Here is a 24,582-nt window from a genome sequence, read left to right as displayed (position 1 = left end):
TTCCACACGCTCTCTTTCCTAGCTGGACGATAAGATATTCCCACCCAAACACAAAGAAAGAACTTCTTCTAAAGTTAAAGCAAGGAAGGGGACAATCTCCGAAGCGGCTCCTTGTCTGAGGATTTCGTCTGTGTATTTACTTTCACGTTTTCTTATAAAGATACATAGAATCACTTCGTGAGTTATTACAGAGAGCAGAGTTTCTTCAGCTTGCACTGAAGATGAAATCACACTTCTTTCCCGGAAATGAGAGGTTCGTACTTACTATACCAACCAACTAGAAAGGAGTGGCCTTTGCAAAACTTCACACTTGTTAATATGGAAATATCTGTGCAAACTCCTGGGTTTTGCCTTGGGTCACGTATCTCTGATACAGATAGTCTATGCACATTTGTATGCCATAAGTGAACAGCCATCTCAGTTTTCACAAAAGTTCTCCATATGAAAAAATAAATAAATTTACAAAGCAATGTACAAGAGCACTTGCAAAGAACCATGAAGCCCTGATCAAACAGGAGCCAGGCAGCCTCACTCACTCACAGCCAAGGGACTCAACTGGGCCACACCAACCCCAAGGCCCATGTGATTAACTCTGTGCTTCAGTAAATATGCAAACTACTTTATGTCATGAACTTTGGAGTCATTGTGGAACAGTCAACACGTGGAATGCAGCATGTGCAAAGGCTTAGGATCTCTTACAGTTAAGGTAATGAATATTCAAAGCAAAATAAAAAAAAACTGTCAGGTTAAATTTCTGTGCCAAAAAGCAACAAAGCCACATATATTAATAACCTTACAAATATTTCTACCCTGGCTGAGTAATTCCCCCTTGGAAATCTACGATCACAAATACAGATGACTCATACACCAAGGTGTTTATTATTATATTGCTTATAACAAAGAAAAACTGGAATCAACCCAAATGCCCAACATATAGGGGGAGTGGTCGTAAGTCATATATGATGAAATATTTTGCTATTAAAATTATAAAGTATTCTAATAACATAGGGAAATAATGATTACATAATGGCTGAAATGAAAAAAAAAAAACCCAACAGGATATAAATATAGAGAATATTACCTATGTACAAGTTGCATGAAAGTAACTTTTTTTTTTTTTTAACGTTTATTTATTTTTGAGAGACAGAGACAGAGCGCAAGCGGGGAGACGCAGAGAGAGAGGGAGACACGGAATATGCAGCAGGCTTCAGGCTCGGACATGGGGCTCAAACTCAGGAACGGCGAGACCATGACCTGAACAGAAATCGGACACTTAACCAACTGAGCCATCTAGGCGCCCCTGAAAATAACTTAAAAAAACCACATTAAGGAGAGCCTGGATGGCTCAGTCGGTTGAGTGTCCGACTTCTGCTCAGGTCATGATCTCACGGTTCATGGGTTTGAGCCCCGCGTCAGGCTCTGTGCTGACAGCTCAGAGCCTGGAGCCTGCTTCTGCTTCTGTGTCTCCCTCTCTCTCTGCCCCTAACCCACTCACATTCTGTCTCTGTCTCTCTCAAAAATAAATAAACATTAAAGAAAAGAATAATAATAAAAAATAAAAAACCACATTAAAGTGGTAATTTTTGTTGATGAAATATGTTTTCTGTTCCCTTTTAATTTTTACATATTGTCCAAATTGTGTGCAGTGAGCATGTATTACTTTTATAATGAACAACAAAGACTAACAGGCTGTAAATGGATACAATGTATTACTTTTCCTGAATGTGAAAGTTTAAAAATGGAAGCTAAAGAAGAAAAGGAAGCCCAGAATCAATGTTTTTCAGCTGTAGTCCTTGCATCTGTGATCTGTCCATCAAGCTTAGTTAGTTATAAGCTTCTTAAATGGACATTTTCTCAATTATCCTCATAAACCCGATAATACCTCATTCATAACAGGCACTCGGTAAATATTAATTAATGAATAAAGTCAGGGCAAGTTACAGCAGCTGTTTACTATAATGGAAAAGTGATTTCAACAGTCAAACACGTATTTTCCTTGCACGGAGGTATGTCTGCACAGGATAAGAAGGCTTGGCTGTGGGGCTTGTAGTCTGGCAAGCAACGGGAACAGAGTTTTGCCGCATGGAACAGCAGAAACATGAGAGTGGCAGAAGGCACAGCACCCCGTGACCGGCGGTTCTCAAACACATTTTCTGCCCCCACACGGGACACTCAGTGTTTGGATGAGGGACCCGTGTTCCAACCGGTGTCCCCGGGCCGTGCCCAACCCTGGGGGCACAGTGTAGCCTCCTGTGGGCACTCTCCACCTCCCAAAACGGGAATGAACAGCAATAACGATACAGTGGGGATAACCTGGACATAGCTCTAATAGCTTTCTAAAAATACATTTTCCGGACTCAAATTAAACCTGTAAGTTTTAGCTGTTAGTAAGAACAAGTTAACCTGTGACACATCTCGCAGTGCGGAGAGCCGCCCGGGCCGGGAGCCACCCGAGCAACAGCAACAGTGACAGGGGCACATTCCAGGCTCAGCATCACCCGCTGAGGGAGGTCCTATCACACCCACCCCCACTCCCCCTGCGCAGAAACAGAGAGGAGGCTGGAACAGGACTGGCAGGTGGCAGGACCGGAAGTCACACCCATGGTACAGGAGCAGCTCCAGAGGCGAGGACAGCGGGGCGGGGGTGGGGGGGGGGGGTGGTGGTGGTGGTGGCAGGGACAATCCTGAGAGTCAGACTCCCCCACACGGTCCCCGTGCGCTGGGCTCTGCTCTAAGACTGTTAGATACATTGACTCATTTATTCCTCACAGCAAAACTCTGATGTTAGCATTGCTACCATCCCCCCTGCACAGCTGAGGAAACTGAGGCGGGGGGGGGGGGGGGGGGGGAGTTGGGGGGGGGATGTTAAATGATCCACCCGAGGCCACACAGCTGGGAAGCAGCAGAGGCCAGATTTGAAAGTCAGAGTCTGGCCTTCCGGCCATCGTACCGTGTAGCCTCTGTATTGCCCTAAAGCCTTTTTTTTTTTTTTTTAAGTTTTTTTTTTAATGTTTACTTATTTATTTTGAGAAAGAGAAAGCATGGTGCACATGAGCGGGAGAGGGGCAGAGAAAGAGAGAGAGAGAGAGAGAGAGAGAGAGAGAGAGAGAGAGAGAGGGAATATCCCAAGTAGGCTCCAAGCTGTCAGTACAGAACCCGATGCAGGGCTCGAACCCGTGAGCCATGAGATCATGACTGAGCCACCCAGGCAGACCTGCCCTAAAGCTTGAATTTGTAAACAAACCTCATGTTGGCACGTTTAGTCCTCACTGAGCTTTTCATTGGTTTCATCCGACAGATGGATTCTCAGAAGTTCTCATCTTGCAACTTTTCTGGCATGGAAACTTTAAATTACTGGTATACAAGTGCATTCTAAAGGGGCTATTTGGAGCCCCCGTGCTATGCTTGACCCTCCCGGCCGTGAATAACCGGGAGCATATGAGAGGCGGAATGAACGTGGCACTGCTCCAGACTCCTTGTTCGAGTGCCTGTGGATGCAGATGTTTGTAATTCGGTGTGTGGTTCCCAGCCCCGTGCACGGTTTCAGAGACCTCCGTTCCCGACAGCTAGAGATTCATGAGTTGTCTACTTTCCTCTTTCACTTCCTAAGTCCACTATTCAATACGTAGCGTTAGATTAAAAGGAAGGGAAAAGTATTGCCCAAATCTGTATTAAAAATACAGCTACTATATTCTTGGTCACAGTTCCTATTTTGGGGCAGATGCGCATTCCGAAGCTATTAAACAAGCCCCTTTCTGTGTGTCTCACTATTTCCTCAAGCAGAAGAGGCGAACATGCTTTTGGGAGTCAGAAGTCAAAGGTAAACCAGTGAGCAAATCCAACACAGAGATAGTTAAAAACAAACAAACAAACAAACAAAAATCATGGTTGCAAAATGCATGTAGTTTGAGGTACGGACTCCTAAGCAGAATTTAGGGACCAGGTCAGAAAATTGCCATTCTCCAAAAAAGAAACTAAGACATAACATAAAACAGATATTGGTCATCAGTGAAAATCTTTCCTGGGAATAAAACACGCTAAAATAACATGTGAATGTCTCCTAACTCTCATGCAGGAGGTCACTGCCCTATCTTGTCATATCTGCTGGTATTGGGATAAAGGGGTATTGTTTCATGGCTGTAGAGAGCATGCTGTACCCAAGAGCAGCACTGGCTAAGGTTTATGACCTTGGGAACAAAATTGCCTCTCACTTTTAACTTTGGAGCTGATGACTGTGCCACAGAAGCCACGGGGCTGTGACGAACGAGCATACATAAGCAGAGGTTGGTGAGTGGCTTGGGAAGGAATCACTTATCTCTACATCCTAGCTTCCTTAGCTCACTCCAGCTCCCAAATCCCTTGGTGTCTCCTCCGTGCCCCCCGTTATCTACAGGTAAACATGACTGTCCCTATTTTCCATGTGAACAAGCAGGCTGAGAGAGGTTGAGGACGTGCCCAGGGTCACAGCCCAGCACGCAGGCCCCTCCCGCCACCGGAGCCTTCTCCTGGGGAGCACCCAGTGGAGGCAGAGGCCGGTGGGCGGCCCATTCACGCCTCATGTCGCTGCCAAAGCTCCAGGGGGCAAAAGAACCGACGAGGGACCCTCAGGAACTACGAGGCACTGGGGGCTGAAGGCAGACACAGACAGACTGTCTAAAGAAAGACAGGCGGTACAAGGGGCAGCTTCGAGGCTTCCGTGGACACCCCCTCATCTGTGACTCAAGACCTCACCCTACGTGGACCACTCACGGCCGAGGCCAGGCAGCCTGCCTGGGGGGAGGGGCGGTGGCCCCGTGCAGGCCACCAGCCCTCAGGACACAAAGCTGGTTTCCTGCACCTCAAACAGAAAGTGTTCTATTTCCGCCCCCGTAGCAGGTACTTAAGAAATACGTGCTGAACTTATTTACCATTTATCGGCCTGTCAGTTAACAAGAAGTGAAAAGAAGAGTAGTGAACGCCTCTCTTGGAGGGGAGAGGGGACAGGAGAACACAAAGCCGTCCCGGGTGGGTCTATTTGTTTACTTTGAGGGAGAGAGATCAAGCAGGGGAGGGGCAGTGAGAGAGGGAGAAGGAGAGAGAACCCCAAGCAGGCTCCATGCTGTCAGCACAGAACCCGACCCGGGGATCGAACCCACAAACCATGAGATCACAACCTGAGCCGAAATCAAGAGTGGGACGCTTACGGGACCGGACCACCAGGCGCCCCCGCAAGCATCCTCTTTTGAAACGCATGTGCCTCTGAGACTCAGAGGAGGCTGAGTTTGTTTTGGTATGCAACTTAATCAGAATGCTTTTCTTACGATCCAAGTAAGCACTTTAGTCAGGACACAGAAATCTGACTGGCTGGTGAAGGGAAGGAGGGCGGGAGGATGGTTCTGAAGCTGGGCTGGGAGGGGAAGGGGAAGCCTGGGCTGGGCTGGGCCGAGACTGGGGCCCAGAGCTCAGCGTGAGGACACTCCCACCACCCCGGCAGCCACCAGCCATGGGGCTGTGTGACCGAGAAACTGGACTCTGAATGTTATCTCATCTTCATTAATTGAAAGGTAAAGAGCCACCATACCTGGAGAGCGTGGGCCCTGGGGGTGTGGGGAGAGGAAGTAAGAAGAGGTCTGAACAAAAAGAGTAGAAAGCCGTAAGTACAAACTTCCTCCTTCAAAAGTGCCCCTAAGCACTACTTGTGTCAATGACCGACGGGAGCTTTGGACACCAGTTTCCAAAGCCCTTCTGCTTTCATTCTGCATTCATCGAATCCTTGTACTAACTCTTATCAAGTGACTGTCATTACCATCACAGGGTTCAGGGAATTGTATGATGTGCCTAGGGGGACTCGGGGACGGTGGTCTGCAGCCCCTCCAGAGCTTTCAAGGTGGCATCGAGGAACCTCAGCTCTTCCCTTCGGAACGAAGGACTACAAGATGTGCACCTACCCGTCCCGCCCTCCGCTATCTGCGAGGAGACTCAGCATCAATCCGTCTTATTTCACCACCTAGCTTCTCACCTGCTTGGAGTTCAGCTCCGGAGGCTGGGAGAGTCCCTCGTGCCATGGGGTGGGCAGGCAGAGCTCAGTGCTCCATGCAAACCCGCTTCTGCCCCCCTGGGTCCTCTCAGGCCCTCACAGCCTTCAGTGTGGAGGACAAGAGCCAGCAGAGCTGAGAGCTGAGTCTGGCTGTAGAAAGTGATGGTGTTTCAGATGCTACATGCTGACGCCTATACCCTACTTATGGTATTACTCTGAAATTCCAAGAAGCGGCTCTCGAGGTCTGGAATTCAAATACGTGGACAGGACTGGATTTTCTACATGAGGACACAGGAGGATTCAAAAGCTGCTACAAGACTGCTAAAGGGAGCGATGCAAAGGTTTCAAATAACTCCCTGTCTGCCTGTCCAAACTAATACCAAGTTACTGAAACACTGTCCACAATTTCATTTGGATACATTTTACAGATTCAGAAAACCAGCCATAGGAAGTTGAGGCAACCATTTCTTTTTTATATTTAATACAAGCTTATAAATAAGTATAAATCATCTCAGGCCAACAGCTCTTCACATGGGATCAAGATACACGCAAATATGACTGTTTAATATGACTGAAATCTTCCCTAATGGAAGTGTTTTAAGAAAGTGAACCTGGGGCACCTAGGTGGCTCAGTCGGTTGAGCGTCCGACTTCAGCTCAGGTCATGATCTCACGGTTCGGGGGTTCGAGCCCTGCAATGGGCTCTGTGCTGACAGCTCAGAGAGCCTGGAGCCTGCCTCGGATTCTGTGTCTCCCTCTCTCTCTGCCCCTCACCCGCTCACGCTCTGTCCCTCTTGCTCTCTCTCAAAAGTAAATAAACATTAAAAAACAGAAAAGCAAAAACTCCTAGAAAAATGAGATGAGCCCCCAGACAACAATAGCCCCAAAGGGTTTTGTGAAGATTAAATTATCTAGGCAGAGTTTAATGAAGTGTATGGTCCACAGCATACCCTCAATAAATGCTATTATCAACAGTATTTTTGGACTAAGATTACTACTAATGTTTTCCATTTGTTGGAATTTGATAATAGTATCTTTTGCCAGTCATTTTTTTTTTTAAAGAATCTTATAAAAATTAGAAAAGAAAGCCATAAAAATGGAACTAGGAGCCAAAGAGTGTTTAAGTTCTGGTCTTCTCCCACACTTACTGTGCACATTCTGGGCCTCATTATATGCTCTCACATGGGCAGCAGGCCTCGAGAAAATCACCAGCGCGGACCTGGCCTTCCACATCTCTCCTGCCACGCGGCACGGCTTTCTCCCTTTGGCTACCAGATTGTTCCCTAAATTAGCTAGAACTTACAGACCCTCAGTTATCAACAAGATGATGCAATGTTGTTAAAATGTAGTGATCAGGAACGTAAAAAGCGTCATGCGTTTTTAGTGATACAATTTGAAAGGATGAGGCAGGTTGCATGGAGGCTGGGAGAGGCTATAACTACGCCCGGATAGCCAGCCCTCTCTCTGCAGCTGCCTGACAATCGGGCCACACACCAGCAGGTGCCTTAGCTGTGAGGCAGGCTAGGCTGGCTCAAGGCTGAAGTATGGCTGGCTCTCCCCTAACCCGGAGACACATCCCGAGCCTTCAGAGATGCCACCTCCTTCTCTCTGCCCTCAGTGCACAGACGACAGGCCCTGCCCAGAGCTGTAACTCTAGCCAGCCCCCCACCCCCCGACTGATGGCCCACCCCTCGCTGAGGATCATCAGAAGGCAGCCTGAGAAGCTAGGTTTGCTTTACTCATCTGATAAGTTTCTGTCCCCTGCAAAAGGGCCCAATGGGTTAAAGGAAAAGAATGTGCTTTTAGATCTTCCATTAGGACAGAAAATTGGTCTGTCACCAATATTAAAATAGTACTGTGGTTACCAAACTAATGCAGTGAAGGTCAAGTAAAAAAATGGATGTGAAAACATTTGGGAAACTCCAAAGTGATCTATAAACATAAGAGGGAGAGGACTGTGTCTAAATAAATAATTATAAGCAACTTAACTTGAATCAAAATCTGTGCTTCTGTACCGCGTTTATGGATTGGGAGACTCATTATTATTGAGACGTCACTTCCCCCCTCCCCCCAACCTGCTATACAGATCGCATGCAATCCCGTCTAAAATCGCAGCAGGCTTTCTTTGTAGAAATCGACACACTGACTCTGAAGTTGTGTGGATAAAAGAACTACAATAAACCACACAACACTGGGGAAAAAAAAAAAAACCACCCTTGTAGGAGTCTCACTACCTGATTCCAAGCCTGCCTGTAAAGGTAAGGCTTTCAATCCAGACGATGTGTGGTATGGGGGGCGCCTGGGTGGCGCAGTCGGTTGAGCGTCCGACTTCGGCTCAGGTCACGATCTCACGGTTTGGGAGTTCAAGCCCCGCGTCGGGCTCTGTGCCGACGGCTCGGAGACTGGAGCCTCCTCGGATTCTGTGTCTCCCCCTCTCTCTGGCCCTCCCCCGCTCACGCTCTGTCTCTCTCTCTCTCTCAAAAATAAAAACATTAAAAAAAAAACCAAAAAGTGTGGTATGAGAATCCCACTTATACACGGAATCTTAAAAAGGGGAAGGAGGGGATAAGATGGGTAAAGGAGCTCAAGGGGTATAAATTTCTAGTTGTCAAATAAAGTCATGAAGACATGATGTACAGCATGGTGACTACAGTTAATAAAACTGTATTGCCGATTTGAAGGTTGCTAAAGAGAGGAAATCTTAATTTCTCATTATAAAAAAAATTTTGTTTCTGTTTGGTGACAGAAATGAACTAGTCTTACTGTAGTGATCATTTTACAACACATACAAATATCAAATCACTACATTCTACTCCTAAAACTAATATAACGCTACATGTCAATTATACCTCAATTTTTTTTTTCAACGTTTATTTATTTTTGGGACAGAGAGAGACAGAGCATGAACGGGGGAAGGGCAGAGAGAGAGGGAGACACAGAATCGGAAGCAGGCTCCAGGCTCTGAGCCATCAGCCCAGAGCCCGACGCGGGGCTCGAACTCACGGACCGCGAGATCGTGACCTGGCTGAAGTCGGACGCTCAACCGACTGCGCCACCCAGGCGCCCCATATACCTCAATTTTTTAAGAACACATGGTATTAGGGGCCTGGCTGGCTCAGTCAGTAGAGCATGCAACTCTTGATCGTGGGGCTGTGGGTTCAAGCCCCATACTGGGCGTAGAGATTACTCAAAAATAAAATCTTTACAATATTAATTTTTTAAAAAGTATGGCATTAGCAAAATGAGGAATATGAAGATGAATGGAACAGAAGATAGAGTCTAGAAACAGAGACCCACACATATATGGTCCATCGATTTTCAACAAAGATGCCAAGGCAATTCGATAGGGAAAGAAAAGTCTTCTCACAAATGATGCCGGCGCAATTCAACACCCACGGGCAAAGAGAGTGGTCTTCAACCGTACTTTGTACTATGTTAAAAAAAAAAAAATTAACTTGAAATATCTAGGTGTACAACCCAAAACCATAACACTTCCAGAAGCACACACAGGGAAAACATCTTTGTGACCTTGAGTTAAGCAAATAATTCTTAGATAAGACACGAAAGGCATAAGTCATAAAACGACAGAACTGATAAACTGGACTTCATCAAAATTAAAAACTTCTGGGGCGCCTGGGGGGCTCAGTCGGTTAAGCGTCCAACTTCGGCTCAGGTCACGATCTCACAGTTCGCGGGTTCAAGCCCCGTGTCGGGCTCTGTGCTGACGGCTCGGAGCCTGGAGCCCACTTTGGATTCTGTGTCTCCCTCTCTCTGCCCCTCCCCTGCTCGGGCTCTGCCTCTCTCTCAAAAACAAATAAACATTAAAAAAAAAAAACAAAAACAAACTTCTGCTTTTCAAGACTTTGTTGGGAAAAGAAGATAAGCCACAGACAGGGAGAAAATAGCTGCAAATGCGTATCTCCCAAGGAAACGGCATCCAAACACGAAGAACTCTCACAACTCAGTAATAGGGAAATGAGCAACTCAAGTTAAAAATTAGGCAAAAGTTTGGGGTGCCTGCGCGGCTCAGTTGGTTGAGCATCTGGCTTCAGCTCAGGTCGCGATCTCATGGTTGGCGAGTTCAAGCCCAGTGGCGGGCTCTGTGCTGTCAGCCCAGGCAGCCTTCTTCAGATCCTCTGTCCCCTCCTCTGTCTGCCCCTCCCCAGCTTGCACTCTCACTGTCTCTCTCAAAAATAAACATTAAGAAATAAGAAGAAGAAGATAGCACAACACATGCACTAGAACGACAAAAATCTTTTAAACTGAACTTCCATCACCTCACACCCATTAGGACGACCGCTATTAAACAAACAAACAAAAACAGAAAAGGACAAGTGTTGGCGAGGATGTGGACAAACTGGCCCCTCGTGTACTGCTGGGCAGAACGCAAAAAGGTGCGGACACGGTGGAAAATGGTATGGCTGTTACTCAAGATATTTAAAATCCAATTACCATCTGATCCAGCAAGGTCACTTCTGAGGACACACCCGGAAGAACTGAAATCAGGGTCTCTAAGGGACGTTTTCACACCAATGTTCGCAGTGGCGTTATTCACAGTAGCCAAGAGGTAGAAGCAACCCGAATGTCCGTGACGGGTGAGCGGATAAACAAAACGTGTCTATACATACGATGGAATGCTACCGTGCCTTGAATAAGACGGAAGTCTTGTCACGTGCTACCATACGGATGAGCCTTGAGGACACCTGCTAAGTGACATAAGCCAGTCGGGAGAAGACAAGTACTGTAGGATTCCACTGACACGAAGCGCCCGGAGCACTCACATTCAGAGGCTGAAAGGAGAGTGGTGGTTACGGGGGCCCCGGGGAGGAGGGAGTGGGGAGTGGTGGTTTAATGGGGACAGAGCTTCAGTTGTGTAACATGAAAACGTTCTGGAGATTGGCTGCACAACCATGTGAATATACGTGACACTGTATATATGACACTGTACTCGAACTGGACACTTAAAAATGGTTAAGACGGTAAATTTTATGTTGGGTTTTTCCCACAATCAAAAAACAACCCCCTGAAATATTGGAGTACGAAGTGCTGGAAAGCAGGGCAGAACCACTGGGGCTCTCTCTTGTACCTCCTGGTGGGAATGTGTAACAGCACAGGCGCGTTGTAAGACGGTTTGGCAGCTTCTTATAAGGTTGAAGCTGCACGTGCCATGTCACCCAGCAGTTCCACTCCTAGGTATTTACACAAAAACTATACGTGAATACCTTTATTCACAAGTGCCAAAGTGTGGAAATAATCCAAACGCCCGTTAACTGATGAGAGGATAACGGAACCCTAGCGCCCCCATATAATGGAATAGAAAGCAATAAAAAGGAATAAACTCCAGGTAAACGCAATGCAGGGAGTTAATTATATTCCCCTGAAAAGATATGCTCAAGCCCGAATCCCCAGTACCTGTGAATGTGATCTTATTTGGAAACAGAATCTTCGCAGATAAAATCAGACTACAATGGGATCGTGCTGGATTAGAGTGGGCCCTTGATCCAGGGACTGGTGTCTTTAAAAGAGAAGGGGGAGAGAGCTTTGGACACAGAGACACCTACAAACAGGAAGGTCAGAGGGAAGGAGGCAGAGGCTGGAGTGAGCAGCTGCAAGCCAAGGGACACCAAGGAACCAACAGAAGCTAGGAAGAGGCAAGGCAGGATCCTCCCCTGGAGCCTTCCGAGAGCAGGGCCCAACCGACACCCTGATCTCAGACTTCCAGCCTCAGAGACTAGACTTCTGCTGTCGTAAGCCCCCCAGCTCATGGCAGCTCTAGAAAACTCATTCATGCAACAATGTGGATGCTTCCCAAATGCGATCTGCTCAGCGAAAGAAGAGCTTGTAAAATTACACACTTTTGATTCCCTTTATAGGACACGCTGGGACAGGCTAAACGACAGAGCAGTGGTTTCCAGGGGCTGGAGGTGGGGGGTGGAGCCAGATTACAAAGGGACATGAAGGAACTTCTGGGGGATGATGGAACTCTTCTGTATCTTGACTACGGTGGTGATTATACAACACAGACCTGTATGCCTGAGACAGGCCAATCGTATTGTAGGCAAATTACACCTCAAAAAAGCTTACTTAAAAAAAATCTGGGGGCGCCTGGTTGGCACGTGACTCTTGATCTCCCGGCCATGAGTTCAAGCCCCACACTGGGTGTGGAGCCTACTTAAAACAAACCTGTTTTCTTTTGAAATCTGTATTCCTAGGATTCCTTTTTCTTCTCAATTTGTCAAGAATCCTGGGAAGAAGGCTCCTACTGGGCTAACCGGGGATGATACAGGCATCAAAGTAACTAATAGTTACGGACTAACCCACTGAATTAAAGAAGCCACAAAACTGGATATTCAGAAATAAATAAAAAGATGTAAGGAAGCCTGATAAGGAGGACATGGTATCTCCTCACAAAGCGTCTGTTCATTACAAAGGGAACGAGTAACTTTAATGCAAAGAGGCATGGGACAAACTCCACCTTAACTGATAGAAGTGAACACCATCAGTGGTAGGACAAAAGAAAATCACCCACTCAAGGGGACACAGTAACAGCATCATTCTGTGCCACTCCTGCCAAAGACACATAACCTGACTTGGATCACAAAGAAACATCAGACAAGCCCCAAATGAGGGACATGCTACGAAATTCCTGGCTAATGGTCTTCAAAAGTGGCCAGATCACAAAAGTCAAAAAAAAAAAAAAAAAAATACGTATTTTTAATGTCAAAGATAAAAGACTGACTGAAAAACCGTTCTAGACTGAAGGAGACTGAGGACAATAACTAAACACATGTGATTCTGGACTGGATCCTTCTGCTAGGAAGGGCCGTAATAGGCCATGCAGTGAAACCACATGTGAACGGGGTCTATGGATCAGGCGGTAATAACATTCCACTGTTAATTTTCTGATTTTGATGGCTCTGTTTGGGTTATGAGTGACGACGTCCTTGCTTACAGGAAAATACACAGTGAAATACTCTGGGCTGATAGAGCATCAGGTTCACAACTTAGTCTCTCAAGGGGTAAAAAAAAGAAAATAAAAAAGTGCAGGCGCCTGGGTGGCTCAGTGGGTTGAATCTCGGACTTCGGCTCAGGTCACGATCTCACGGTTCATGAGTTTGAGCCCCGCATCGGGCTCTGTGCGGACAGCTCGGGGCCTGGAACCTGCTTCGGATTCTGTGTCTCCCTCTCCCTCTCTGCCCCTCCCCTGCTTGCGCACACACTCGCTCTCTCTCTATATATATATCAAAAATAAAATAAAAACATGAAAAAAATTTTTTTTTGTTATTTGTACTGAACTTCCAATTTTTCTGTAAATTTGTGATTGTTTCAAAGCAATGAAAGTATCCAAAGAAAGAATCCTGAGAGGGTCAAGGGCTGTTAGTTCATCCCATTCATTCCCCTTTGCAACAGGGCAGGGGCAGGATGGGAAGTTCTATATTCCTCTGAAGTTGACTACAAAGTACCACAAAATCAGGATCTCAAACACAGCAAACCTCGACAAAGACGATTTCAGGAGCCAGAAATCCAGCATAAAGCAGAGATCTGCTTTATCTGGATACCGAATGATCCAGTAGGCCCATGTAGAAGAGCATGTGATCTATAGAGGCAGATCCCCAAATACAGGCAACACTACAGTGAGATTCCATATCAATATGGTAAAGACAAGACTCCAGTGTAATAAGGCACAAATACGGTCATATTATACTTTTTCTAATAACCATTATATTTAAGAACTCCTATTAGGACTCCCATTTGATCAAATGGAAGTCTCCATTTTAAAGAATACTTTTGCCTTATGGGACATCATCAAACCAGTGAGCCCGGCTTTTACAACAAAGAAAGACGACAGCACTTTGAAAATGGGAGTCGCTCAAATAAATCAACGTATGCTCTGTCTTAAAGTTTAGATCCCAACTTGAACACCACATCTTAAATTGTCTAATTGGAACGACAGGCTTCTGGTTTCTCAGAGACTAGGGTACCTAAGTAATTCTCACTTGGATCTTAACAACAGCATCCCACACCACTGTCTGAAGTATCAATTCCACGTTGTTCTGTACAAGACTCTCCACTGGATATGAGTGATTGAAGCACCCTATGACCTCGCACTAATCTAAGTGCAAAAGACACCACGTATCTGGGCCTTAGATCCGTACCGTCCAAGACGGCCGAAAACCACCACATGAAAGCAGTGAACTATGGCGAGTCTGAACGGAGATGGGCTGTAAGCATACAGCACCCGCCAGATTCAAAGACCGATTTCAAAAAGAACGTGAGATATCTCCTTTGTGTTTGTTGTGCTGCTTCTATGTTGACGTGACATTTCTGATATACTGGTTAAATAACTAAGTCATTTAAACAATACTGAAATTAATGACACCTGCTTCTTGTTCTTTACCGTGGCTCCTAGAAAGGTTTGAATTACGCATGTGGCTCACAGCATGTCTCTACCGGACAGGGCAGCCTCAGACCACTGGCCCGTGAGATAACACTATCTCATGCTGCAGGAACTAGGAAAAAGAATGGTCGACTTCCCAGAAGAACACTGAACTGCATCCTTCAAGATCTCATCTTTGTAAGGACAACCTCTATCTATCTTTTTTTTTTTTCTTTTTTTTTTTTCTTTTTTTTTTTACACTCGCTTCAGCCTGAAGAAAGGAAGTATCTGGAGGTACCTGGAACTCTGGCACGCTGCTCCGCAGCTGGCTCACGTTTGGTAAGGATCCTCCGTGGTACTGCGTAAGGCGGAGCTGCTGAAGCTTCTGAAATTGGACCTGGAAACAAAGAGATTTCAAGACGGGTGAGACAGGACAGCAAAGATCTGAGAGGAGCATCGACGTGCGGTGTTTTGTAGTAAAACGGTTCAAGAGTGAAAGTCTTGGTTTCGATTCCTCTATCTACCTTTTCCTACCTGAAATCTTCAGGCTTCCAGTGCTTTCTGATTCTTTTTAAATAGTATTCCACTAAATTCCGCTAAAAAAATTCTTTTTTTTTTTTAATGTTTATTTATTTTTGAGAGAGAGCAAGCCAGAGAGGGGCACACACAGAGAGGGGGGGGGGGGGATCTGTGCCGACAGCAGAAGAGCTCAATGCGGAGCTCGAACCCACAAACTGTGAGATCATGGCCTGAGCTGAAGTTGGACGCTTAACCGACTGAACCACCCAGGTACCCCACTTTCCGGTTTTTGATTAGCCTATTTTGGGGGAAGAATTTACCCACGTTCCAAATGTCCCATGCACCGTGATAGTGAGGTCTCTGCAAGGCCTTTGAGTACGTGTGTAGGTGTGCAGGCACAATCTTTAACGGCAATAAAAGAATTTCTTAAAGGAAATCTAAGCCACACTCAGTGACTCTAACTCATTAGCTGTTTTCCCTTCTACATGTATAATAGCTGCACAGCGGTAATCATAGCCACAATCTTTCATGCCTACATCTTAACTTTTTTCTGTGATATTTAAAAAAAATTTTTTTAACATTTATCTATTTTTGAGAGACAGAGCATGAGCAGGGGAGGGGCAGAGAGAGAGGGAGACACAGAATCCGAACAGGCTCCAGGCTCCGAGGTGTTTGTTAGCACAGAGCCCGACGCGGGGCTCGAACTCACGAACCGCGAGACCATGACCTGAGCCGAAGTCGGCCGCTCAACCGACTGAGCCACCCACGCGCCCCTTTTCTGCGATGTTAATCTTTTTGAACGGCCATATAGAATTTCTTCTTCTGCATCATTTCTTTAGAACACATGCCAAAGAGTGAGTACTAAGTCTCTGGGTATGGGCCTTTAGCTGGCTCTCGATACATAATGCCACAATGATTTCCCAAGGGGTGTACCCATGTATATGTGAGGAAACAGGTTATCACAAAGAAAACTCACTAACACTGAAGATCGTCATTAACTGGGGCAAAGATGAAGGCAAATTCGACAGCTATCAAATGGCACCCCACTGTTTTCACTTCCTTCTGCGAGCTCTTCCTTGCTTCATATCCAAAGGCAGTGAACTGGTTACAGTTCTTGGAAACCCCAAGGTGGTCCCATTTGGTCTTTAAGGTTCTGTTTCTAAAATAATAAACGACCTTTGAGGTTGTAGAACCCTCGGCACGTAGAATTCACATAGGGAAGAAACAGTAGGTGGGAACCCCCAAGCAGGTTTTTTACCCTTTCATTATTAGGCCCTTTGATAATAATGAAAAGAGCCAGATAAGAGCCCTTGCGATGAGCCAGATGCTGTCGTCAGGTGCTCTGCTCCTTTCATCCCTAACCCTCCCCACAACCACCAAGCTCGTATTAACCTGCTCTTACAGACCAGGAGACCCAGACTTAGGAAAGTTCACCATTTGCCTGAGGGCACACAGCTAGAAGAGGCCAAGCTATAGCTATCTCAAAACCCACATTTTTCTAGGTGCTGTGGTCCCTTCCATTGTTCATTTCTCTCGATGATCATACTATTTACAAGCTCAGAGAAAAGTGAAGTTTGATGGATCAAAAGCACCACTGGGGGGTCGCCGGGATGGCTCAGTCAGGTAAGAGTCTGGTTCTTGATTTTGGCTCAGGTCACGATCTCGCAATTTCATGAGTTCGAGCCCCGCGTCAGGCTCTGAGCTGACAGTGTGCAGCCTACTTGGGATTCTCTGTCTCCCTCTGTCTCCGCCCCTCCCCTGCTCGCTCACTCTCTTCTCTCTCTCTCTGAAAATAAGTAAGATTAAAAAAAAAAAGCATCACTGGCCCTATGAAGCTCTCTGATTTTGTTTGGTTTTCATATTTATTATAAAAAATTTCAAATATATACAAAATAGAGATGGGTACAATGAAACCCCACCTATCCAGCTTCCACGATTATCTTATGTCCAGTCTTGATTTATCTTTGCCAGCTCCACTACCCGTGCCGCCCCTCACGGAAAGAAATCCAGACGTCGTATCGTTCCATATTTCAATATGCATCCCCAAAAGATAAAAGCCTGTATCTGGTTGGAAGTTTTAAAGGCATACAAAACCCCTTGGTGGCCTTAACTTCCTTAAACCCACAGTATCTGCTTTCTCAAACATACTGCACTGGGAAGCAGTTGCAATCTTTTCATCAAAACCGAGATCTGAGAGCCAAATATGAGGAGGAGGAAGGACATAGTGAGCCTTTTCCATCCATCAGCTGAGTTACAAGAATAAAGTCTCTGCTTTTGATCTTAACGTTCTCGAAACTCTTACCAGAAGCACGTGACTCTCTCTCCTTGATATTCTCTAGACAAAACTCTTGGACCCCTTGATCTAAAGCCTTTGATTCCTTCTTCCATCAATCCATCCACTTATTCGCTTACACAAAAACTTTTCACTGTGTGGGTCACCATGCCAGGCACTGTCCTACTAAGATGAACACATGCCAAAGTTCTTGCCTCCAGAGAGTTCTCACAAAGGCTTTGACTCTTACGCGAAAGCCTTAGCACTGCGACAGGCTAAGTTCTGAATCTAGCTGGAGACCTGCCTTCCACTGAGCTGAAGGCCCTCTCACAGCCTCCCATGGGTGGGCTCCATCCCCAAGTGCCTATTCTAGGGTCTTCAGAGACTTGCGCCACAGTAAAAACAGTACCGGGGTTGGAGTTGAAAGACCTGTGTGACCTGAAGCCCCCACTTGGCTGGGTAAATTATTCTGCTGTCTCCTTCCCAGAGAGAAAAGAGAGGTGACGGGGGATAGAAAATGTAAAGCCATGGACAACCTCTCGAAATATTACCATTGTTGACGTTCTCAACTACCTCCTAACCCCTTGAGTAACCTGACTATTTTCCTCTTTTGAAACATAGAGTCAGTGACCTAGAAAGAACCGTCGAGACGGTCTTCAACACCATAATGCTTACTAATAACGAAAGTGAGCACCAAAGAATGAGTAGCCTAAGGCAGAGGTCACAGACTGGCAGGCCAGAGGCCACGTTGAGCCTAGGGAGTTCTGGCTGACCCACAGGATACTGACCCACTCGATGCTTTAAACTTTCATTTTCTCATTGGAAGACTGTTTAAAAATCTGGATTCCCAACTTCTCTTGATTGGAAGATCAAACAACGCTGAGTGTACGTTCTTGCGTGGCCACAATGCATGCAGCTGAGAAGTGGCTGCTCCCCCCGCACAGGGCGTGGGTTATCCTGTTTGCCCAAGACCTCATGGCACCCTACCATTCCTCGACTGTGGCCCGAGACCGGCTACCACTTACCTCATTCCTGGCTCCTCCACTCCTTTTCCCTACATGCCTCACCCTGTAACTTAAGTCAGCGACCCTTAGCCTACAGTCACACACTTGGGTGGACCGCCCTTCAATGTCTACATGAAATGAGATCCAAGTCTCCCAACAATCCATCCCAAACACAAGCCCAGCAGGCCTTTTTATAGAAACTGACAAAAGAATCCGAAAACTTATGGATGTGCAAATGACCAACCTACAGTAGTCAAAGCGATTTAAAAAAAGTTTTGTAATGTTTATTTCTGAGACAGAGAGAGACAGAGCATGGGCAGGGGAGGGGCAGAGACAGAGGGAGACACAGAATCCAAAGCAGGCTCTAGGCTCTGAGCTGTCAGCACAGAGCCCGATGCAGGGCTCGAACTCATGAAATGCGAGATCATGACTTGAGGCGAAGTCGGACGCTTAACCGACGGAGCCACCCAGGCACCCCAAAGCAATTTTTCAAAAGAGCACAGTAGGGGCGCCTGGGTGGCTCCGTCAGTTAAGCATCCTACCGCTCAGGTCACGATCTCACGGTTCGTGGGTTTGAGCCCCATGTCAGGCTCTGCGCTGATGGCTCAGAGCCCCGATCCTGCTTTGGATTCTGTGTGTGTGCACGTGTCTCTCTGCCCCTCCTTCACTCACGCTCTGTCTCTCTCTCTCTCTCAAAAATAAATGAACATTAAAAAAAATTTTTGTAAAGAGCAAGGTTGGAAGACTGAAGTTACCTCACTTCAAGACTCACTACAAAGCCGCAGTCACCCAGGCGGAGTGCTACTATCAAGAAGAGAGATGTGCGGGTCAACGACACAGAAGAGGGAGTCCGAAAACAGACCCACACGGTATCTGGCCAGTCGGATTTTTTTTTTTTCCCAGTTGATTTTTGACAAAAGGATCATGGCAGTTCAATGGGGAAAGTGTTTTCGACACAGGCTGCCAGTGCAATGACATCTCCGGATGGGGGACGAAAGCAGTCGAGGACACACTCAGCGGAGCAGCCACATCCAAACCCCAGCCCTGCCACTAACCAGCCGTGCAACCGCACCTCTTGAGCCTGCTTGCTCATCTGTAAAATAAAGGATATTCTGGATACGCACCCCATAGGGTCTTTGTGAAAACCATCCGAGATAACGAATGTAAAGGCGTCAGCACGGTCAGTACCTGGCAAACAGACAGTGCTCAATATTTAGCCCCAATCCAGTATGTCTAGTCTTTACTCCGCGTTAGAGGCCTCACTGCTTACAGAACACGTCCAATATTTGTTTGCTTTCAACACAAAGATGATTCTCCCCCAACATTCAAACTAAACGAGCGCTCCAGGCTGATGGGCTGTGTTTACCCTGCGGTGTGTCAAAACTACAAGTTGTCCTTCAAAGTCAACCTTCTGGAACAAGTCTGCAGGCCTCTTTCCTTCCGTTTGGTCCTCAGTGCCTCCCAGCCTCCTTTCCAACCAGCACCCCGTGAATGCAGGGCCCTCGCCAAGATTACCAGCGACCGCCCCGCTTGACTGGACCAAACGACACGTCCCTCATCATGTCAGACCGAGGCAGCAGCACCGGGCTCAGCTGGTTGACATTCTCGCTTTTCCCCCTCTGGCTGCTCTTCCGTCTTCTTTGCTGGCTCCCCTCCCCCACCTTCCCTTTAAGCTCCTTGGGCTTCTCTGGGCCTGTCCAGTCTCCCTCCACAGCAGGCCTCACAACCCCAAACGCCTGCAGGTGCCAAGCGCGGAAGAGAGGTGAAGCGGCAGGGGTCACTGTGAGGGGCACCGCAGGGAGCAGTGTGGATGGTGGCAAACTGAGGAGCACGTACGTCACATGCCCCTTCTGCTGGGGGAAGCCACTGCGGGCGGGGCTCCAGGCAGAAACGTAGGGGGAATGTCATTAGATGATTTCATTTTTCAAAAGAAGCCAGCATCCTGACTTTGATGTCAAATGCCAATATTCACTGTTGCTCCTGATTATTTTTTTTTTTTTAAACACACTTGGGGGCACCCGGGTGGCTTGGCTGGCTAAGTATCCGACTTTGGCTCAGGTCACGATCTCACGGTTCCTGAGTTCGAGCCCCACATTGGGCTCAGCACTGACCGTTGGGGCACAGCCTGCTTGGGATTCTCTCTCTCTCCCTTGCTCTCTGCCCCTCCCCCATTTGTGCACACACTCTCTCCCTCTCAAAATAAATAAACACACTTAAAAAAAAAAAAAGATGGGGCGCCGGGTGGCTCAGTCGGTTAAGCGTCCGACTTCAGCTCAGGTCATGATCTCACGGTCCGTGGGTTCAAGCCCCGCGTCGGGCTCTGTGCTGACAGCTCAGAGCCTGGAGCCCGTTTCAGATTCTGTGTCTCCCTCTCTCTCTTCCCCTCCCCTGTTCATGCTCTGTCTCTCTCTGTCTCAAAAAAAAAAAAAAAAAGAGACACATTTGGGCACACGTACACCTTTCTACCCTTGCAAGGGTCAAATTAGAGTTTAGTTCACCAATTTGCAAGAAGTGTTCTTGAAATTCTTCCCAGGCGGCTGAATCTACTCCTACGACTACACACCAAAGGTCCCCATACTTCAGTCACTGGTCCAGACTTCCCCCTCGCCTTATTCGGAGCTCCTCATGTGGCTTCAGGACCATGTAAACAACGGCCTGTGGGGCCATCTCTACTTACGTGCTTCATAGGCACCTCACGCTCACCATCTCCTGACAGTGAAGCGTCTGCTCCCACCAGTGCTGCCCCCCTTTCTAGAGGATACCCGGAAATGGCTCAAGTCTGAAAGCTGGGGATCGTCCATTTGCCAAATCTGGTCATTTCTAGCTCCTATAAAGTATCGATCTGTTCACCTCTCTGCCTTCCTCTTGCTCCCCCCTAGTGTCAAGGCCATCATCACATCTCCTGGACTATCATGACCTCCAAATGCTTTCTTTGCCACCTTCTCCTCTGTCCTATCCACGATCCTGGAGCTAGAGGCATCGCAAATCGCCCCTACGTCAACCCCTTCCTTGACTCGCCATTGTCCTTAGGATCAAGTCTCATGTCCTGTCTCTACAATCTGATCCCTGTGAATGCCTCAGCTCAGATCACCATCTTTGTCCCCTCGCTGGGCCTCTGTTCCCTACACCTGAAACATTCTCTCTCCCTCAACACACAAGCACATACCCTCAAATGGCTACCCCAACCCCACTAATCCTTTAGGCCACTAGAAGAGGTGAGGACTCCCTACCATCCATTCCCACAGCTACGCCTGCTTCCCTTTCTGCCATATTCATCAAAACGTGTCCTGACTTGTCACAGGAATATCTTCTCCATTAAACCCTAAAATCCATGAGGAGACTGTGTTTTGCTTGCTGGCCATGATATGCCCTGTGTCCATCCTAATCTCTGGCACACACCAGGGATACGATAAGCATCTGATGAACAAATTAATAAGACCTTTGAAGCAAGGCGCCAAGTCTTAGCCTCCACCCCCCACCCCATCAGCCACGGCGGGTACTCCAGTACTGACGAATGAATGAAAAAAGGAACGGTCTCTTTCCAGGCATACCAGGATCCACGTGTGAATCCTTCCTACCATCCCAAGGGCTGCGACTAAAGCAACCCTCCCATAGCATTCTCTTCTCCAAATATTCCCATTGCTTCCTAGTAAGGCCGAGCCCCTACAGCTAGAGTGAAAAACACTCCATAATCTAGTCTATCCCACCGACGAGGCAAATTAAGACGTAACTCCAACTCTGAAGGACTGGCTCTGATTGTGCAGAGAATGCCTTGAAGAGCAGCCCAGGCTCAGAGAGGAAAGAGTACCTCCATCGATTATCCATTCTGCCATGGGCTGATGGAAAAATGGGAAATGCCATGCCATGGGAAAGTCAGTACATCTGTCATCCAGTGACCGATAATGAACTAGATGGATTCTTCTCCACCTGGGCTCTTTGGACCCTTGAAGGTTTATAGACATATACTTCGGGAATCTAAGAGTTCCCTATGAGAAGTGTTCAGTTTTGTGAATTTCATTATGAAAATAATCCTTAAAGTTTTTAAATAAGCAAATATCCCCCAGCAAATCCAGTGCTATCATTTGCCTTTGTGTTATAAACACATTGGACCTGGGACGGCTGTCTGGCTCAGTCTGTACAGCAGGCAACTCTTGATCTCAGGGTTGTGAGTTCAAGCCCCAGGTTGGCATAGAGATTACTCATAATTTTTTTTTAATATACAAAAAAAATAAACATGGTGAACCCAAGTAGTATTACTTTATGTGAAAACTGATAGCAGAGAAAGAACACAGGAGGAACTAACATGTACATGATGTACTGTCCCAGGTAAAGGGAAAAGTGACATCATAATTTTGTAGTGATCAGAACAGAGGAAAGTAGTGGGTGAACTGAGCTATCCCATGGAGCACACCTGACCAGCCTCGTTTAACCCAAGAAAATCTGAATTATTAGGGGTTAGCATCATATTCATACTGAGAGCTTCAAGTGAGTTTGGCAAATTAGAATTTATCACATCAAATGAATGACGTTAATTTGAATTTATTGCATTTTTAACACTGAGTGAATCTGTTCTGTGCACATCTTTTAGTTATGATTGAACCACAACTATAATCAAAGGACTTTATGTACAAGTTTATGTTTGAATTATTTTTAAGTAACATAACCAAACTCATTTAAATGAACATGGAGGTTCTTTGAAAAAATATTTGCCTTAAAAACTCTATACAGGGATGCCTTGGTGGCTCGGTTGGTTGACTATCCGACTCCTTGTTTCAGCTCAGGTCATCATCTCACGGTCTGGTCTGGGATGACAGCAAGCAGCCTGCTTGGGATTCTCTCTCTCTCTCTCTCTCTCTCTCTGTCTCTGCCTCTCCCCTGCTCGTGCACGCACATTCTCTCTCAAAATAAATAAACTTGTAAATATGTAGATAAATACATAAATACGTGAATATGTAAATAAATACATTTTTAAAAAAAGAGTCTATACATTACTCATGGCTTCATCTATCAGGAACCCTTTATTTTTATTATTTTTATTTTTTTAACGTAACCTTCACACCCAATGTGAGGCCGGAACTAACAACCTTGAGTTCAAGAGTTGCAGGCTCCAACTGAGCCAGCCAGGCACCCCTATCAGGAGTGCTTTAAAGAGGATTCATGAACTGGGTGAGAGACTGGACCAACTCTAGCTCTACAGACATGCAGAGGGCATGTATTTGTGCACACACTTTATGTATCTAAACAACACATAACACACACATCCCAGCAGTAAACCTCAGCTTTCACCCAACCATTCTCCACGGGCTCTGAGTTCATCATGCTCACTCCTGAGTCTAACCAAGGTCACACATGTATACGCCTGTGGAAACCAGGCAGATAATAAACGAGGGAAGCTGGCCAGGGCATGAGAAAAAAAATTATTGAAACCCTCGGCCTTCTTTCTCTCTTTGCATATTTTTCTTAGCATAAAAATGTAAGTATAAGAAATATTTCATTTCCCTTTCGCCTCACTAAAAGAAAACACCATAAAAAATATGGTAAGTGGCAAATGACACCCAGCTTTGGTGTGGGAGCTCATGACAGGGTGTGGTGTGAACCTGACCAACTCGAGAATTTGTGCCCCAATTGAGGGGCAACCACCACCCAGCTCCAGCCGATAGATGTCATATGGGGATTCAGGATAACTGCTACCAGGTCTCCTAATTTTAAATTGACATAGACACAGACAGACACAGAGGGACACCTGAGTGGCTCAGTTGGTTAAGCGTCCAATTTCAGCTCAGGTCGTGATCTCACGGTCCATGAGTTCGAGCCCCATGAGCTCGAGCCCCGTGTTGGGCTCTGTGCTGACAGCTCAGAGCCTGGAGCCTGCTTCAGATTCTGTGTCTCCCTCTCTCTCTGCCCCTCCCCTACTCAAGCTCTGTCTCTCTCTCTCTCAAAAATGAATAAATGTTTTAAAAAAATTTTTTTAAGAAATAGAAATATACACAGAAATGGAAAGAAGAAAAAGAGGGGAGAGACTGGGGAGGGAAGAAGGAAGGAAGGAAGGAAGGAAGGAAGGAAGGAAGGAAGGAAGGAAGGGAAGGGAAAGAGAAAGGAAGAAAAAGAAAGAGAAAAAGAGAGAGAAAGGAAGAGAAAGAAAGAAAGGAAAAAAGAGAGGAAGGAAGAAAAAAAGAAAGAGAAAGGAAAAGAAAAAGAAAGGAAGAGATAGAAAAAAAGAGAAAGGAAGAGAAAAAAGAAAAAGAGTGAAAGAAAGAAAAAGGAAGGAAGAGAAAGAAAAAGAGAGAGAAAGGAAGAAAAAGAAAAGAAAGATTGGTTCGATATGAAAATGTCCCAATTAAAAACTTCTGGCAACAGATTCAAGAAGTTTTCCCAAACAGCGTACTGGCCAAAAA

The 24,582-nt window shown here is 46.3% G+C and overlaps 1 protein-coding gene across 4 annotated transcripts in view; it reads right to left on the bottom strand.

Annotated features, from left to right (window-relative positions):
- The window catches only part of CRTC3 (CREB regulated transcription coactivator 3), a 98,844-nt gene that overhangs the window by 73,232 nt on the left and 1,030 nt on the right, over positions 1-24,582 (bottom strand). For all 4 annotated transcript variants that reach the window (XR_007152899.1, XR_007152900.1, XM_047862224.1 and 1 more), the window contains exon 2: positions 14,691-14,789. Coding sequence is in view for 2 of the 4 variants with exons in the window: in XM_047862224.1 (XP_047718180.1) it covers positions 14,691-14,789 (99 nt within the window). In the remaining 2 variants the exon portion in view is untranslated. The remainder of the gene's footprint in view (positions 1-14,690; positions 14,790-24,582) is intronic.

Source organism: Prionailurus viverrinus, chromosome B3 (genome assembly GCF_022837055.1).
Source record: "Prionailurus viverrinus isolate Anna chromosome B3, UM_Priviv_1.0, whole genome shotgun sequence".
Lineage (NCBI taxonomy): Eukaryota > Metazoa > Chordata > Mammalia > Carnivora > Felidae > Prionailurus > Prionailurus viverrinus.
Note: the sequence above shows the minus strand (reverse complement) of the source record. Positions and strands in the feature narration are given on the sequence as shown.